The sequence below is a fragment of the Podarcis gaigeae genome (assembly GCF_964106915.1).
Source record: "Podarcis gaigeae genome assembly, chromosome: 8".
Lineage (NCBI taxonomy): Eukaryota > Metazoa > Chordata > Lepidosauria > Squamata > Lacertidae > Podarcis > Podarcis gaigeae.
This window is the reverse complement of record NC_139684.1, coordinates 61991548-62010674: the sequence shown is the minus strand read 5'-3', so window position 1 is coordinate 62010674 and position 19127 is coordinate 61991548. Positions and strand designations below refer to the sequence as shown.

General features: G+C 45.1%; 1 protein-coding gene across 4 annotated transcripts; it reads left to right on the top strand.

Moving 5' to 3' along the window:
- Nucleotides 1-13: 13 nt before the first annotated feature.
- On the top strand, nt 14-15643 carry NCDN (neurochondrin). 4 transcript variants are annotated; one of them, XM_083751724.1, is made up of 8 exons: nt 14-119; nt 6008-6101; nt 6671-6806; nt 7206-8183; nt 8765-9006; nt 11866-12090; nt 12561-12703; nt 13947-15643. In XM_083751724.1, exons 3-8 carry the CDS (start codon nt 6681-6683, stop codon nt 14381-14383), a joined length of 2151 nt encoding a protein of 716 aa, XP_083607850.1. In that variant the 5' UTR covers nt 14-119; nt 6008-6101; nt 6671-6680; the 3' UTR covers nt 14384-15643. The 4 variants fall into 4 exon arrangements, with proteins under 4 accessions (XP_083607850.1, XP_083607848.1, XP_083607849.1 ...); XM_083751722.1 differs by having other exon boundaries at nt 63-398; XM_083751723.1 differs by lacking the exon at nt 14-119 and adding an exon at nt 281-329.
- Nucleotides 15644-19127: the final 3484 nt, after the last annotated feature.

Below are 19127 nucleotides of genomic sequence, written 5' to 3'. Positions count from 1 at the left end.
GGCCAGGCCGGCCAGCCAATCAGGGCTCGATTGGCCGGAAACGGAAAAGACCGCGCGCCGTTGCTACGATTGCGAGGTTTTCGCGAGGGACAATGTGTTTCGCCCCCCCAACCAGCACGGTTTGTTTTTTTTTAAAAGAGAGGGGGTTTGTGGAGGAGGTGGAAAATGCCCATATCTGACATGGAGGCGGTGGCTTCTTAGGGCACGTCTTATGAACTCGAAGCGCTATTGGCGAAAGGGGTAGTAAGGGGGAGGTTGATTGGTTAAGGAGCGCGTGCGTGGGCTGGTGAGGCTAGTAAGTGCGGGGGCTGAGAGGAGGTGAGACGGAGGTAAGAAGGGAAGGGGATGTAATATAGTGTTTTTCTTGCGCCTGTGACGGATCCCGCTTGGAGGAAAAGGTGAGTGTCGGTGTTTGCGGAGATGAGGCGGGTGGAGATTAGGGGGGTGGTCTTTAACGAGAGCAAAAGCGAAGTGCGTCACGTATGCAGGGGCTGAGGGTTTGGGTGGGTGTCTGTGGGTGCGCTATTAAGGAGGGAGCAAATGCACCTCTGGCAGAGCCTGCGCCTTCTAGCATGCGCCACGCGCGCAGGGTCTTCCTAGTTTAGTGGCATTTCGCATCTCCCGTTTGGTGTCCTGGGGGAGACTTCCGGTCAGCTTTTGCACGAGCCTAGAGCTGCGATCCTAGCAGGATTTGCTTGGCGGTAAGTCCCACTGAATTCTATGAAGCTGTCGCTAAGGTAAGCGGGGTTAGGAATGCAGCATCGATCTGTTTTATGCTGCTGGTGCTGCTTCTGCAGCGGCGCTCTCAGTATTTTGTTTAGATGCGTTTGCAGAAAATGTTTTATGCTTGCAAACATTTTTTTTTGTTTTGTTTTAATATGTTGTGAGCAACCTTGGAAGAGGGTAAGCAGTGAAATATTTTTGGACCTGCACTGGGTAGACCCAGGTGCAAATCCCCACTCAGCGACTGGCCTACTGAAAGCTTTTTAGCTATCTCCTGTGAGACTAGGCTATTTCATGTTTCCTGAGGGCTTTTTGTCCAGAAAGTTCAGCTGAAGCAGAATGCTTGTAGGGGCTAGGCAGTTTTATCTTATCTCGCCGATTTTTCACCGGTTGCGTTGGTTACCCGTTTCCAGACGGTTAGCCATGTTAGTCTGTTGCAGTAAAAATAGCAGAGTCTTGTGACACCTTGTGGCAAAGACTAACACTTATGGCGTAAGTGTTTGTGGACTGCAGTCTACTTTATTAGATACAAGACTACTTTATTAGATGCACATCTGAAATTCAGGTATATATCCACATGGTTTAAGGAAGGAATTGTGCACAGTGTGATCGGAGAGAAATGAAATGCAGAAAGTACAGATATGCTGATAATTACATAACTGGCAACGGTAATTCACAAAACAATTGCAGATAACGCAGGCAGATGGTTACTTATATGGTTCAAGGTTCAACTTGCACATAGTTGTATGTATGTACACCTTCCTAGAAGTATGCCCTGTTGATTTCTCCGGGGCATAAATCCAGATAAGGATTGCATTTGACACACCACTTACTCCTATATGAACCTGCTCAGGTGCTAAGAGCAGTCCTGCATTCTGGTCCATCACAATGGCCAAACAGGCCAGTAGCCTGATGTCTGTATTAGGGAGAATGCCTTTTCAGTGGTGGCACTGTATTTGTGAAATTGCCTCCCCCCCCTTCTCCAATCTATTGTGGCTTTTAAGTAGTCCCCTTATTTTGCCAAGCTTTTTATAGATCTTATTGCTGCCTGTGTTTGACAAGTTGTTTTTGTTTAACATTTTTTTTATTTTTAGGCTTTCAGAGGGCTTGTTCTGCAGGGGCGAATAGAAATATGTTAATTGAGATTGTTGTGAGGATGAAATGGGAAGGTGGGAAAAACCATGTCACCCTGGAGAAAAGAAGGGATATAAATGTAATGAATCTCCACAGATGTTAGAATAGTAGGAGTGCAGTGTTATTAGGACAGGGGTCCCTGCCTCAGAATCCTTGCTATACTGGTCTAATCATAGATCACAGTAATGGATCGTTGTAAGCCATTTTCCTGCCTCCCCACCCATCCCAATCTGCAATTTGGGTATACTAACAATGGACAATGTTACAGATTTGTCATTGGTTTTCCTTCTTCCACCCTCCACTTCCAGCCCTGAATGAGTATTTTGGCTTACAGGATATGTATACACACCCCATCTGTGGGATGGGAAAAATAATACTGGAAATTTTATCATTCCTAGCCCACTGCAGTTAATGTCTGCAGGGCAGCTAATGAAAAATTCATTTATTTTTCACACAAGAAGACGCATGCATGCATTTCTGTCTTTTGGGGGGCAGACATAATGTGACCGCCAAGTCTTGTGCTACATTGTTACTGATGAGCAGATGTCGCTATTACCACTTAAACAATCTGTTGGTTTGTTAAAGTGTCACAAGACTTTTTGTTCTCTTTTCTTCACTGAGGTACAGCCAAGTCTTCAAAAATAACCAGGAAATCTGGATTGCAAGCAAAAAACTGCCCCCACGTGAAATTTGTTTTAAATTTGGGTGTGGTTTTGGTGGTGTGTAGTTTTGAAACATTCATGGTCTAAATACCTAATCTTTGTCTATTTTATGTAACTTTGTGGTTTATATAGTGCCTTATTGCCACATATATGAATTTTATTAAACAAAAATAAATAAACCACTTGATGGGGGGAACGAACCAAATAAACTCAAAGGAGTTTACAAAAATTGACTTGTTTTCCATATAATCTACTGCAGAATCTTTGTGTCTCTCTGTGTGTGTGTGTCAGGGTAGAGATGTGGTGCCTTTGGCCCTGCAGATGTTGCTAGAGTAAAATTTCCATCATTCTTTATGACTGACCAGGGCTGATGAGAGTCGGCCAAATTAAACTTTTATTGCTTATCACCAAAGGCCTTTGCAGAAATTCAGACAGGCTGAAGAGTGTACAGTAAATCATGTTTGCCAATGCAGGTACTAAAAATATTTAATGAGAGCCAGAATCAATTATTTAAAAAGCAAGAAAAACAAACAGTAAAAACAAGGGATGAAAATGCAGTAAAATAATAAAACTATCATCAAATCATGGCATTACCATGACAATTTATAGCTACAGTATCTCTGAAAGCACTATTTGCACTCACTGCTGCAAAGATCCAAACATAAAAAAGACACAGTATAAATCTTTGAATGCTGACGATATAGCTCTTTACCCTGGCCTTTGACATTCTAGTTGGCAGAGTCCTACTCAGAGTAGACCCATTGAAATTAACGAATGTAAGTTATCCTTGTCCATAGTGATGTGAGATGAGAATATTCTCCAAAAACTGTAAATTCTGTGTCATCTACACAGCTGCTTTAAATGTGCACACCTCATTAATTGAGAATATTCTCCAAAAGATTATTCTCTAGAATAAATTGTTGTTGTTGTCCAAAAACTACAATAACAAAATGTGTCGTATTCATTCTTTTACTACTCAGAACAGACCTATTGAAGTTAATAGAAATGGCTAATTTAAGTTTATTAATTTCACTGGATCTACTTTTAGCAGGACTTAGTTACCCACATCCCTATATTTCTAGGCCTACTCTAGTTATGATAGTAAATTGTTATAAACTCTTTTTGATGTTGCACTTTACATTAGTGGAACCCTGCCTTGGACTTTCTAGTGAAAAGCAAGTAATTAATGATGATGATATCTGGCAATAGACAATGTATGTTTTCTAGGATGGTTTTGTTTGTGTGTAATCCCAATAAAATAGTATCTAGAATCCTTAAAACAGGATTCCAGGCATAAAGAACAGAATTAAAAGTAGTGATTGCATGAAAGTATCTACATTGAGCCAGAAAAGCTTTGCCTGAGTTTAGCAGATGTAAGACTTAACCAAACTGGCAACTCTACCATGGTCATTTTTTTTACTCTACCATGGTAATTCTTTACCTTAGAGCATTAATTTTATCAGATGAGATTGACATCTCTCTTGAGCTGACCAAAGTGTATGTAGAAACATATTAAGATCTGAGTATCTTCTGATATCTGGAAACCCAGTCCTTGCAATTCAGTATCAATTTAGACAGATTTTCGTTTTAGTAAACAAATTTATAGACTGCGACATAAAGCGTAAAAACAGAACGAAACACAGAAGCATAAACTTAAAAACAACAGAAACCTTTTACCAGGTATAAAATTTATCTTTCATAAATGACTGGGTTACACCTTGGGGAAAGCCTTCCTAAACAAAAATGTCTTCAGAAGGCGCCTACACAGCCCCATGCTAGGCATCTGTATGACTTCATCTGTGTGATTTCAGCTGGTCATCGGTTCCAGAGAGTTGAAGCTGCCGACACTAAAAGTCTGTTAAATCTATCTGAAGAATTGTCCATAATTATAACAATAAATTATAGCATTATGGTTACTGGATGAGACTGAAGAAAGTTGTATTTCTGAATGAATTAGGAGTAGTAGGACAGAGCCAACAATTTCTTCAAGAAACTGTTCTGTAAAGATTCCAGCTTCAACATTTGGGAAACATCCCAGCCCCGTACTTTATTTATTATTCCATTGTGTATGCTGCTTCTGCACACGTTTGCCCAAAGCAGCTCCCAATGTGACAGCAAAAAACACAGGAAAAAAACACATGCATCATTACTATAACAGTCTAAATGCTAACTCATTTCAAAACAGAATATGCCAATCCGAAAAAATAGATCACTTTTGATGATATGGATATTATAACATTCTAAACTAATTATAAATGATCAAGCACATGTATCAGTTAACATCAGTGAGCTGAACTATATCAACCAGAATCAGCTTGGATAAACATTTTCAGTTCAATCAATTATTAGCAATGATACAACCAGCACACCTTCCGTGGCAGTACTAACAAATAAAGAGCATAACGTTTTTTATAGAAGTTAAAAATTAAAGTGCACACATTTCCTAGCAACGCAGAAATTGCCTCTCATTAATCCTTGCAGGGAGCCACTCTTCAGTCGACAATAGATACTTCAGCCCTATACAAAATCAGCCCTATAAAAAATCTGAGTCATTACCTTGTTTTGAAACCTGTTTTTAAAGCAGGGTCTATTAGAACACCCCTTTCTATACAAAAACAGTTTAATATGGTGTCCAAAGTTGTAGAAGCTGAAACATCTCTCTACAAATTTCCCAAGAAAATGTATCATTAAACTGAATTCTGAATTTCTAGGCATTTAAATTCACCTCTTAGGTCAATCAGTTACTCATATGTTTACAGTTAGAGTTTCTGGTGTCTCTTTCCAAATACCACAGCCTTGCTTTTTGGGTACTTTAGGGTTTTTTAACTGCCTTCTTAAACCTACAAGCGCATGAGAGAGAAGATGAATATTTCAGAGCAATTGCCATTTAAAAAAATCTCTGAGAGAATCTACCCTGGCACTTGGCAAGAGTAGATAACTATGGAAAGCTGACTGTCCAAACCCAAAGATGGATATCCTCCCTCTTTGCCTTTACTGGCACTTGAAGATGGTGAGCGTTGGAGTCCCAGCAACATGTGGCAGACCATAGGTTCCTCATCACTATTTTGGGCATGGTCTAAAGCTGACATTGCCTACCTTTTTGAGCCCACCGGCACGTTTGCAATTTTGAATGGATACCACCTCTTCTAGTTGCATTCTTTCTCCCCTCCCCTGGAGGTTCCTACATAAAAGAGAGCAAGTGTGCACACAGGTTTTTTGTTTTTACATAGGGTGTGGGTAAAGTCAAATCAAGCAAAACTGCAATGTATCTTGAATTTGCATTGCTTTGCTCAGAGCCCCCCCAACCACCATCAAGTTAAAGTTTGCATTGGCACAGTAGAAACCACAGATTTGGTGCTTGCAAGCACCACAAAACAGGTGCCTGCTCTATATCCCCACCCCACCTGACTCCTGCAGCACTCCCCCTTCTTCCCTTGACTCTGCCCCCCCCCCATTTTCATCACTCTGCTTTCTGTTCACCTGGCCAGGTGCTGTTCTGACCTTAAGAATCATATAGAGGTGAAAGATCATCACTTTGTCTCGATTCTTCATCCAACTCTACCTTTCTAAGAGGAAAAGAAGGTAATTGCCCATACTCTCTCTCGGGACAAAGGTTGCAGTGCGAGAGGGTGGGGTCTTGGATTTTTTGTGAATGCGATGTGAAAGCGATGGCCTCAAGGGTTCCATTGTATGCACCACTGTCATGCTGGCAACCTCAGATCTAAAGTGACTTCATTTGGAGTGTTAGTTAGGCCTATTAGATATCATAGCCTGCTAAGAATGTGTACGTTACCACAGCTGCCTATTCCTGCAAAAGCATCAAGGCAAGATGCTTTTTCAGGAAGCTTGCCCATCACTTTTACTGATCTTACTGCGGTATCCCAGTAAGCATCAAGCTTCATAGCTCAGTCTTTCTTAACTACTACACTGTGCTACCATTAGCTGCCTTAAAACTTGGGAATCCTGAAAGCTCAGTAAGTTTTGGGTTCTTCCCTGTTTATAGCATGAGCTAACATGCTAGGCATGAGCATTGTGTCTTTGCCAGTAACAGCAGCCACTGCTGTAGGGGAACTTGGTCTATCCAGTGTCAATGTGATAGGTGATCTTTTGTCTATCCTGCTGTATAAAACAATGGTGGTCTTTATGTACAGAGCTGACATCATGGCTTCAAATTCGGGAATTGTCCCTGATGATGGTGAGAGCAGCAAGAATCCTACACTGGAGAGATGTCTCAATGTGCTTAGAGATGCAAGCAACGATAGCGAACAGTTTGCTGCTCTGCTTCTGGTAAGAATATGGCCTTGCACTGGCAGGAATAGACTGCTTTGGAAGCAAATTTGGGAATGAAGATAAGCTTTTTGAATCCAGCTGTTCATGGTAGTTGGCTAACTGGGTGGGTGATCAGTAGTTTTCTACCTGTAAAATGACAGTCATAATTACTAATAATTGCTTAAGATAAGGACTTGGGCTAGATAATAGCATCCACTCTTGTCCTGTAGACTTAAGATGGACCCAGATCCTTGTAACAAGGAAAGAGCAAAGCCTTCCATGTCTGTGGCATGCAAGAGGAACTTAGGGAGGGGGAGATCTAGTAAGCAATTATAGCTGAGGAAGGGAAACAGCTAGCTCAGTCAAGCCATGTCACAAAACTGCACGCTTCTGATGCCTCCTGATTTTATCCTTCAGGTGACCAAAGCAGCAAAAGCTGGAGAAATCAATTCCAAAACCCGCCGGAGGATCTTTGACGCGGTTGGTTTCACATTCCCAAACAGGCTTCTGACGTCTAAGGATGCCCCTGAGGGCTGCACACAGCACACATTCCAAGCCCTGGGCCTCACCCTGTTGGCCTGCTTCTGCACCGATCCAGATTTAGCCCGGCATCCCCAGGTCCTTAACAAAATCCCGGTTTTCAATGATGTGATTTCAACTTGCAAGCCAGGAGATGCTTCCTGTAATGCCATGATTGATGATGCTTATCAGTGCCTCAGGGCTATCATGGCCACTCCAAAGGGTCCCAGAGAGTTGGTGAACAGGGGCACTGTCCCAGCACTGTGCAGGGCTTATGTGAAGCATGGCTATGGCTTTGATCAGGCCTTTAAGCTGCTTGTGGGGCTTCTGATCGCAGCCGAAGCAAAGTGCTGGCAGAGAGCCACTGTTGACCTCATGGGGGTGCTGAATGTACTTGGTCTAGAATTCCAGAAGGCTGAAGACATGACCAAATTCCAGCTGTGTGAAGTGCTGCCCCGCTTCATCCCTCCCCTTCTCTCGCCCAACGCCGAATGCCTCCTGCCCCTCTACCGAGGCCTGGCTAGCATCCTGACCAGCAAGCTGAGCACTTCCCAGCGGGACCCTGCCTTGAAGCTGGCAGCCTGCCTGTCACAAGCCTGTGGCTCAGAGTGGATCCAAGGAGGGGGTGCTGGCAGCAAGTTCTTTGCCTTGCTGTCCAACCTGGCGTGTGTCGAAGTCCGCCTGACTCTGGAGGAGCTGGATCTGGCAGAGGTGGACAAGAAGCAGGAGCTGATGGCTGCTTGCTACGTTCTGATGGAGACGGCAATTGTGGAGTGCACAAAAGAGAAAGGTTCTTTGCTGCTGGAGACGCAGAAAGTGCAGCTGGTGGGGATCCTGGAGGAAGCCTTCGGGGCTGTCATACACTACTTGAGACAGGTATAGTAAGACTCCCAAAATCTTCCAATCTTAAAGGCTGCCTCCCTCAGGAGTTCAGGAAGCAGTTAATAGTCTTACTATTAACCTCGGACCCTTTATGAGTTTGGTAGGAGTCATCTGGTGTCCAAGTGAGGCAATTCTTGTGGGTAGAACGCCCAAACTAGTATTGAGGGAAATGAACCATAGTACAGGACAAGGAGCAGAGGAGGAAAGGGGGAGATAGAAATGGCGTCCCTGGACTAAATGAAAATGTGGAAGTTCTGAATAACACAGCAGGGCAAAGAGCTCTGAAACAGGGGCTGCCTTAACTTTTGTTTATGTAGGGAAGACTGAACTGGGAGTCAATCAAGGCCTTTGAAATCCATCAAGGATGGTGGAAAAGGTCGAAAGAATCTACTGCTTCCCCAGATTGCTGTTTTGGCCAAGTAGCTGAAGTGCTTGTGGTCCTGCAGGCTCTGCGGCTTATCAGCTTGGATTTAACAGATGGTACATGCTCACTTTCCTTTGTCTGGCTCACAATGTCACTCAACCCAGCCTCACTGATTTACAACATGTTTGTGACTGCTTTCTCTGTCCCACAGGTAGGGCGAAAGAAGCTGGATGACCCTTTCATCTTTGCCTCTGTTCGAATCCTTGGGGCCTGGCTGGCTGAAGAGACATCTTCCCTCAAGCAAGAGATCTGTGACCTTCTGCCTTTCCTCATCTACTATGCCAAGATGCGGTTTGAGGAGGAGAAGAGAGTCAGAAGTAGTTTGCAGCAGGAGGCAGAGCAGGCTGGGCAAAGCAGCATCCAGCCTCCTGTTTGGCAAGGAGATGCTATAAGGTAAATTACAGCCTTGGGTGTTGAAATATGTTGTTTTGCTGCTTTATGCCTTCTAGATTCCAGTTTGGGAATCAGAACCACTTTAGGTTTATTCTGCTTAAACACTTCTAATGATGAGCTGAGGATCAGGAACATTCTGGCTGGAGTTTCAGCTTGGACATTAAAGTCCTTGAGGGGCCTTAGGCAAACCTCTGCCTCGCTGATACACTGATAAAATTCTGCGCTGCTACATTTTTGGAAACGTTCTTCACAGAATAGAATTGTAGACTTGGAAGGGACCCTAAGAGTCATCTGGTCCAACCGCCTGCAATGCAAGAATCTCAACTAAAGCATAATATGAAGCTTTTCTTTTGTCATCTTAGTTATCAGTGTGGAAATGACCTGGACTAGATTCCATCTTGGGGTGGCAGCTTACTCTCCTCCGGAGATAAGAGGTGTAGAGTTTTTACAGGGGTCTTATATTGCCACCAGGGCTCTTTTTTAAACATTTACATGAAACTGTGGGGGAGAGTGTTGATGACTCCCAGTGCTGCATATTTTAGCTAGGCAACCAAGAGCAACAGCAGTGGCTGTGATCAGTTGGATACAGGCAGGGAAACTGAGGCTGAATTCCAGGCAAGACAGAAGTGATGCTAATTGGAAGCCCAAGTATTTTATAGCAGTAGATTTATTGTTGTTGCAATTAGCATGTATAAAACTTAGCAGTTAACAGGATTCCTTCAGTAGTGCTGCCCCCTTCCCCTCTACCCTGGACCAGGATGCTGTTGAGGGTAAGCTGCTTACTTGCCAAGCCTTCTTGTCTATCTAAGACAGCTTCTGGCCACCCATCAGCAATGGCATGATGAGCACTAGAAAGGCTTATGCAACAGCTCTTACTGATGGTTTCTAATCCCGAGACCATGTGGGAGCAGCATTTGTTCGTGGGCGCCTGACTATAGCACAAAGGTTCCCAAGTGAGTCATCTGTGTTCCCTGGAGAACTCTTTGCAACCTTCCTGATGTGGAATGGCATTACAAGCTTGGGTCTGGAAAAATCAACCCATCAATATTGACTCCTGTGATTCAGTTTACTTTGAGTTCACTCTCTCTGCTTGCTTTTCTTTTCTTTTCTTTTCTTTTCTTTCTTCCTCTTTTCACCAGTCTCTCAGCTCTGAGGTTGGTTTTGTTGGATATGGATCAGGAGCCATGTAGGAACAGCTTCCAGGATGCAAATCCACCTTAATTTTAAATATGCAAAGTTCCATCAAGTTCCTTTGTTCCCATCTTTTAAGCAACAAAGGCTGGTTCATTAAGGCAAATGGGGCACTGCCCCACCAACTTCAGCCTGCCCCATAGCTAGTCCTGCCTTCTTACTTAACAGCACTGGTTGTCGGCTTCCTCCTTCTTAGCCTCAGTGCTGTCACACCATATATACTTCAGCAGGGGGCAAACCTGGAATTAGTTGGCTCTGGCCTCGCCTGCTGTTGATTATCCTCCCTTCTATCCTATCAGTCCCAATGATCACCCAATGATCACCAACTTCCACTCTAGTGGGACCAGTAATAAAAGCTGTGGGAAGGCCAGACCAGCATTAAGCTTCTTGAGTTGAAACCAGCCCTTCAGCTGCGGTCAGCTGTGTCACTTGAGAACCAAAGGTAGGATGTTGTCCTGGCTCTGTTAAGGATTGGGCACGGAGTCCCTACCAATTAGCATCAAAGGAGGGGAGAGAAGACCCAACCATGTGCAGCCTTGTCGTGATCCCAGACTGTTAAAACAGGTCTTACTGGAGTATGTGTGATTCCCAACAGTCACTGCATACCCAGTCCCCTCCTCCAAAATTGGCCTCCATCCTGGGTGACCTACAACCTTTAACCAGGTTCCTGAGCTCCCTTGTATGGCTGTACTCTTCTAAGAATGTTTGAATTGTTTGGAGCCGGTCCGCTCTCCTGCATTTTACAATAAGGATATAATGTGTAGTGTAATACTGCCTAGCTGCTGCAGTGTCACGAGCTACAGTACACCTACCTACCATCTGCTTAGGTGGCGAGGCAGGGGTATGGAGCGGTGCCTCTGGTAGTTGTCCCAGTTCTATGCAACTACCTCTCCCTTCATTCTGTTAGGACTTACATAATTTCCTCCTTAAAAAACCACAAAAAACCACAGGACTTTGACTAGTGTAAGAAAGGAGCCAGGGGTATCTAAGGCTAACTTTATAAACCTGTCCTCCTGCGGTCTGTTATTATGTGTTAATCATTGTGGGCTGCCCGGAAAAGAAACGAAAGACGTAGGAAAGATTGGGTACAAATGCTTTCAAGAAACACACTTTATGGGATAAACAAGACAAAATGCCCAGACCCCATTATAATAAGCAGTCTGAACATTTGAACATTTCAGATCTTACTTTGATATTTAATTTCCCACCCCTAGTCATGTTTTCTCAAATATAATGAGAGGGACCCCATTATTGGTCAGATTGGCAGAAGGTGCAGCAGGGTCTCATTACTTTGTGCAAAAATTGTTGGGCCTTTTTTGAATATATTCAGCAGTAGCCAGTGCTAGGGTATGGCATTGGGCTGGCTGTTGAGCTGACCTAGGGTGGCAGCTCTTCAGTAGCAAATCTTTTGTAACTGGCTTGGGTTTTTTACTATAGAAAATCCATATTCCAGGTTGAAATGCATTTTTATTTCACCATGGTCATAACAACTTCCTTGTTAAACTTTGCTGTCAGAAGCTTGAGGCCATGGACTATCTAGTTAGTGGTTTTTGTAAGCTGCTCGAGGGACTTTTTTGTCTTAAGAGCTTGGGTATATAAATGCTTTAAATAAATGGGAAAAACCCTCTGCCTTTAACTTAGTTCCAACACTTCCATGTCCCCTTTCAGATTCCTCTTACCTGGCTTAAGCCACTTGACTGCAGAGGATCGACCCCGTGGAATCCTCATTTCAGAGGGCGCGCCAGTACTCCTGTGCCAATATTTCTTGTACCGGTGGGAGATATTTGTTTCAAATACAGATACCCTGACTACATCGACTACTGTGGAAACCAGCCTTCAGACGTGTTGTGAAATTTTCCTTAATTTGGTTGTGACTGCTCCAGATTTAATCAGGTAATGGGTAGAGGAGGAATGCAAATGAGTTAATGACACCTTAACATGTTACAGAGGCAAACCTCTGTTTCGAAATGCAGACTTCTTATTCACATATTTTTAAAAATATGTTGTAATTTTAATATGTATAATAATTTTTGTAATACAAAATGAAGAGCATGAAATATAATACTTTAAATATTCATCAAGTGCTCGCTCAATGAATTTCTTTAGTAAGAGATGTACACCTAAAAATGTAACAAATGAATTCACACATGACTGAGGAAATCATGGTTTAATTCTTCACCCAGGGTTTAAATCCCCACTCAAGTTATGAAGCTCAAAGGGTCCTAGCCAAGCCCTCAAGCTGGTGTGGGAACAAAAATAGAGAAGTTTATGCACATAAACTTGAGTACTATGGGTGAAGGGTGGACTGCAGATATGATTAACTCAGAAAGCATCTCGTGTTTTGCTTTCTCTCTCATCTGCAGCCGAGAAGATTGCTTTGCGACCTTGATGGACACATTGCTGAAGTCCCTTCCTTCTCTGCTGCCACAGAGGGAACATCTCGGCCTGACAGCCAATGTGGCAACACTGGGACTCATGATGTCCAAGAGGCTGTTTGCTTACCCAGGCAAGAAATAGCGCTGTCAGCTTCCACTGCCAAAACTGAGTAGGAAGTCAACAAAATGTAACCATGCCCTAGTTTTTCTTCAGTGGCAAATCTGTTGCTAGGCTGTACCTCTTCAGAGTGCAGGTGTGTGCCCACATGACCTGAATGCTGTCCTTACAAAACAAAAGGCCAAAACCCTTTCACGTAGAAAACTAGCACATCATAAGAGAAGGGTTCTAGCCAAACCTCCTCCCTGATGCACTAGTTTTTCACTGTGTGGGGATTATTTTGGGTTTTTTGTTTTTGCATAGAACAGCATGCGAGCACCCCCGCAGTAGCCTGAAGTGGTACAGCCCAGGCACAGGTTTATTAGCTCAGTGAAAGCTAGGCCTGTGTGGGCAGACAAGTGGTTCATTACCATCCATCTCCATGGCAACTCCGTATAGTATCGTTTTCTTTCTTGAGTTGCCCAACATGAGACTCTCTCTTTCCTCCTCCACTACCCTCCCGAGTTGGGAATTGACAAACAGTGCGCTCTAATATATGGGGAGTCAAATGAGAAGGAAAAGAGCTGGGATGAGAGGGTGCAAGCAAGAGAAGCCTCACAGAGGCAGTTCCCTCAGAATAAGCTGCTGATCACTCAGCACAGCAAGTGGCCCAAAGCCCACACAGCCATCCCAGTTGGGCTAATTAAAATGTACTTATTTTAAGTATTAAGCTTGTGTCTTTCCCTCCTCCTAAAAGCGGCGTAATGCACATGGAGGTGCTAGCCCATTCTGTCCTTGCAGCAGCACTGTGAGGTAAATTAAGCTGGAAAAGAGCAGCTTGTCCCAGGGGTGATGCCGCCCAGCGGGTACTTTGTGGGGGCGGGACGTGCGGAGGGCTATCTCTGCGCTTGCTCATCCCACCCCCGGCCTGGCTGCTAAGCAGAGGCTGAGGTGTGCAGAGAGTGCACAGCAGTGTCAGGGGTTGATGGCCCCCTCAATATTGGGGGAGCTGAAGCCCCCTCCTCCTATACCCGGTGCCACTATACCAGCCTCCAGCTGTGGAAGCAGAGCATAGCCATCCTAGCTGGTATCCATTGATAGCACTCTCCTCCATGAATTTGCCTAATCCTCTATCGAAACCAACCAAGTCGGTGACCATCACTGCTTCCTGTACCTTCCCAGACCCTGCAAAGAAGCATATGTTGTTGGTGAATGCCCACATTACCTCTCTCTATCTCTCTTTTTTCTCCCTTTCTCCTCCTCTCTTTTTCACTCAGGTCTGCAGGGGACTCCAGAATCTGAGGGCTTCTTTGATGCTGCCATCCGCTTCCTGGCAGAAGCCCACGTGGCCCAGACTGACCTCGATGGGGAGAAGGTGACCATGAGCGTTTCTCCAACCTATAAGGCGGCCTGGCCAGCCATCCGTGAGTTGTGGTTCCTGGGCATGCAGGCTTTCGCTAGCTGCGTGCCCCTCTTCCTGTGGCTGCCGCAGGATGTCCTGCGCTCCGGCTGGCTTCAGGAGCTGCTGGCCTTGCTGGGCCGTGTGGCGCCGTCATCCGTAGACTTGGAAGTTGTCCGTGCTTTCCAAGGCATCCTGGTGGAGCTGGCCCGAGCTAGCCAGCCGTGTTTGGAGATGATCCAACAGCACCGGGGTTTGGAAATGGCCAGCCTGTATGGCATGGCTGCCTTGGAACAATGTCTCTCTGAGCAGTGAGCAGTGCTCAGAACACGTTGTGGTCGGGTGGGGGGAAATGTTTTCCCTGAAGCAGTTTTTTATCATCCTGTTTCATGCAGATGGATGATCTTCTTAATCAGTAGGGCATGGGATGTGTCGGGCACCTCTTCCCAGATGGCTGCACAAAGTTTTAAAACAAAATATGATGTCTCATAAAGCATGTGTCCTAGCTCTCTGTGATATCGTAGAGTAACATGAAACAATTGCACAAATGTATGCCAGTGCACGTTAGTGCTGTTCAGTTGACTCTAATGCACTGTGGAAAAAGCTAGTTTTCCTCTAGAGGGGAGAGTAAACAAATGCTAAAGGAACTTTGGTGGCATTCTAGCGTGGAAGGGAAGGAATGTTTTTAACTATGTATAGCGATTGTTTCCAAGGTGTCCTTTTGCTACCTTAATCAGGCTTCAGGGTAGACTTAAGTAATGCACTTATGAAGGGCATACTGGATAGACTTCTGGCCATCTAATTATTGATTACCTCAGGACTGTGCCATTGTTGGAGCTCTTTTCTTGAGGATACTATTTATTTACCTATTTATTTATTTATTTGAATATTCAATTTTTAAGGATACAAATTCTTCCTAGGCAGCTTACACGTAACATTGAAGTATATTGATAAAATCACAGTGAAACAGTATTGAATAACATACAAGCCTTTGGGATCCTTCCCACATGGTAGCTGATGTCTTTATTTAATAAATTTGTACCTGCCTTTCTGGACAAAACAAAAAACACCAAGGTGGCTTACAATTTTTTTAAAAAAGCAGGGACAGTTTAAATGTGATTAAAACAATTGGGGAGGGAGGAAGTTCACTCTGTGGACTGGAGTGATGACATCCCCAGTTGGAGCAGGACCAAGGTCTCCTTTGCTTGCCTGCCTGCTCCCACATGGCTGCTGCCATTAGATGGCCCTGTGGGGGGAGATGGGGCAGGCAATGAGGGGGAGGGTGCAAACTATTTTGCTGTTAAAAATAATTGACTCCCTTTTGAATCAACTGCATTTCAAGGAAGAGGGATTTCCGGGGCCAAATATATAGTATTGGGATCTGTACTCTCCGGAGTGTTAAATGTTTGCTTGTTTTTCGCTTCTCTGTATTACTCCGCATGTCGGCTCTTGCATGCAGCCAGTAAATATTATGTTCATGAGTTGGAGGCTGGATTAGCCCCTGAAGCTGTGGCCTTGGCTTAATATCTTGGTGTTTACAGTTCAGTAAATAAAAGTGCTTTGTCTTGTAATAAATGCCTGATTCTTACTGACATGTGGGTCTTGTTCACCAAATGGATGTCTGCTGGAAGCAAGCATCGCCTTTCCTCTCATTCCCTCCTGTAATCCCTGTGAAGCAGAAGGGAGAGGGAGGGAGAGCCCTACTGTGTCAAATCAAAGGTTCCTCTACTTCAGTCTCCAGCAGTGGCCAACCAGATGTCCTATGAAGAGTTCACAAGCAGGGCATGGAGGTCTTTGCAGTTCATCCATAGCAGCAAATATTCCAAGTCCCAATGATTCTGGACATGGCTAGTAGCCGTTGATGGGCCTCTCCCAAAGCAATACATATTAGCTACTGATCTTTAGTCCGCCTTGAAATTTGCTTTGATAAGGAATTTTCTGTGGTGTCTCTGGGTCGGGTGGCTGGAGAGCCTCCACGGTTGGCTTGGACTACAACTCCCATCATCCCTAACCCCTTGGCCATGCTTGCTGATGGGAGTTAAAGTCCAGCCAGTCCATGAATGGCCACAAGCCCTGATCCAGATCCATCTGATCTGTTGGGTAGCAGCTCCCTACTTCGAACCTACAAGGTGAGGGCAGAGTGGTTGAAACTCACTCAGCCCTTGATGGAGAAAAGTATGGCTATCTGGCCGTTGTCTTCATGCCGCTTCATGGGCAGCTTTATGAGGCTGGTGCCGGTTGGTTCTTCAAGCAAAATTCAACTTTATGGGAAGAAACGTCCTTTTACAAAGCAGGTACAGTCTTCTCAGTGTTCTGGTCACATACTATTTCTTTCTCATTTATGCACTGGTGGTATGAAGTGGGACAAAAGGGCCATTGACACTCTTGGGCTCACCGGGATGACATGCAGGTTCTCAGCGGCAGATGAAGGCAGCCATCTCCCATCCAAGCCTATAAAACCTTTTAAATAGCATTGCTCTTGCTCCTAATCACAGACCTGTGTGTACTTGTGAGTGCAGGAAGCACCGTGCTGCCTCTTTTCTGCCCCCCGATTGAGGGAAGTTCAAGCAAGGTCCTTTATTTCCCAGTTAAAATATTTCACCTCAGTACCAGGAAGCACCTATGGGGATGCGGTGTGTTCAGAGCCCTGAGTAGGCATTGTGATGTGGGAGTTGTGGTTCAGCTGATGGGTTCATGGGATGTTAGGGGAGGGGTAGTACCTCTGGTGGGGGACACGTCATGCTCCAGGGGTAGTTTGGCACCTTTGGTCCTCACCATGCTCTCAGCTCTCACCTGTGGCTCCTAGCAGGTGTCAAATGTGACAGCATCCACAGCCTGGGAATGGATTTGACTGGTCGGCTAAAGCAGGTAAGGGTAGCCAATGAGTCAATGGTCAAGGAGGCGGTTTCTTCATGTGCTATAGAGGGAACTAAGGGGCAGATTGGACTCAGCCTGGGAAGATAGCTCCTAACCCTCCGCTGCCTTGTGGGAGATCTCCAGGAGAAGAAAAAGCTAAGGAGTAAACCCTGCACAAATCCAGAGTGGGTTCCCTAAGATGGTTGGGTGGCACCTTGTCCACCTCCCAGCTGTTGCTTCAGCCAAGCTGGTGCCAAGTGTATTGCTCTGCTTTCCTTCCAGTGGTTCTCAACCTGTGGGTCCCCAGATGATGTTGGACTACAACTCCCATCACCCCTGAGCTCTGGCCTTGCTAGGGGTGATGGGAGTTGTAGTCCAACAACATCTGGTGACCCACAGGTTGAGAAAGGCTTTTTTAGACCACATCAGTGAGGCTGAGGGCTGGTGGTCTTGTTTTCTAGGCAGCCCAGGACCTCCATACACACTTCCCAGGCTTGGTCACTTCAGCGCTGCTAGGGCAGCAGTTTGACTACCCCGGAGGCGCACTCTATTGTCTCTTGAGACAGATGGATTCCAACAACAATGGTTCAGGTGACTTCTCTGCCTTTAAGCTCTTACTCAAGCTGGTGGATGCAGTATCACAGTGCCAGGTGCTGCACTGGTACAACCTGGCAAAGAGCATCCTTGTTCCATGATCTTTGCCTGGAGGAGAAGAGCCATAGCTCAGGGATTAAGCACCTGCTTTGCATTCGGAACATCCCAGGTTTGAGATCCGGCTTTAAAGGATGGGATCACCTTAGCCTGAGATCTAGGAGAGCTTCTGCCTGTCAGAATAGACGATGCAGCTGGGCGGATCAGCGGAATGGCTTTATAAAGCAGCTTTTATTTTGTTCGTAATGAAGATTCTACATGAATAACCAGCTCAAAGTGTATCTTTACTACATACCTGTTCTCATATCACTTCCTGCTCATGAGAACAGTGCTGCACACAGTCATGCCTATAATAACCTTTTTAGGCTGCCTTTTCTAGGTGTGCAGTGTAATTTCATTTATGGGAAGGAACAACCTCTGAATCAGTTTAATGTGTAAGGCGGTATATGGCCCTGGGGGCAGAACTGGAAAACAATTCAAGAGGCAACAAAGGCTGCTATTGCCCAGGCAAATTCCCAGCCCTACAGGAAGCCTTGGCCATCCTTTAAAGGACAACTATGGCAAGCTTGGGTGATGGAGTCATTCCACTACATGGTAACCCTTTACTGTCCAGAACAGGGGTGGGAAGCCTGGGGAAGTCCAGTGGGCGCACAAGTTCCCCATCCCTGCTTTACATTTTTGCTGTCTCAGACTGTCTTCTTTTGCCCCCCACTATGTGTCCATAGAGGAAGGTAAACGGCGTTTCCGTGCGCTGCTCTGGTTCGCCAGAAGCGGCTTAGTCATGCTAGCCACATGACCTGGAAGCTGTACGCTGGCTCCCTCGGCCAATAAAGCGAGATGAGCGCCGCAACCCCAGAGACGGTCACGAATGGACCAAATGGTCAGCGGTCGCATTATCTTTATGTGTCCATAGGACATCTCACCGCCACAATATCAGTCAACTTTGTGGCTATAGACATTTCTGGGACTAAAGGCATTTCTCATTGACAGTATAATTCTTCTGCATCTTATTTTCTTGTTCTCTTGGGCAAGTCACCCTAGTGCTGTTATCAGAGATGAGTATTTCACATGAAGTATCAGCCCTGAGTGCTCACTGGAAGGACAAATCGTGAAGCTGAGGCTCCAATACTTTGGCCACCTCATGAGAAGAGAAGACTCCCTGGAAAAGACCCTGATGTTGGGAAAGATAGAGGGCACAAGGAGAAGGGGACTACAGAGGACGAGATGGTTGGACAGTGTTCTCAAAGCTACTAACATGAGTTTGACCAAACTGCGGGAGGCAGTGGAAGACAGGAGTGCCTGGCGTGCTCTGGTCCATGGGGTCACGAAGAGTTGGACACAACTAAACAACAACAACAATTTTCACATGAGTAAGACAGTACTTCAATAATAGTGAGAGCAAGTAGGTTAAGGAAACTTAACAGTGAGATCCGAACCAGGTCTGCTCAGAAGCAGGGACAGATGAATCTGTCAGTCTGTGGTTCTCTCATTTCTCCAGTCTTAAATTCATTTTTCCACATTTCTGCAGCAATCTGCATTAAGAAGGAAAAAA

What these genes read in the sequence shown, in the direction of transcription:
- NCDN (XM_083751724.1), top strand. Translation starts at nt 6,681, where the DNA reads ATGGCTTCAAATTCGGGAATTGTCCCTGATGATGGTGAGAGCAGCAAG. An exon ending in TCATACACTACTTGAGACAG is followed by an intron (nt 8,184 to 8,764) that starts GTATAGTAAGAC and finishes TCTGTCCCACAG; the next exon opens with GTAGGGCGAAAGAAGCTGGA. An exon ending in GAGGCTGTTTGCTTACCCAG is followed by an intron (nt 12,704 to 13,946) that starts GCAAGAAATAGC and finishes TTTTTCACTCAG; the next exon opens with GTCTGCAGGGGACTCCAGAA.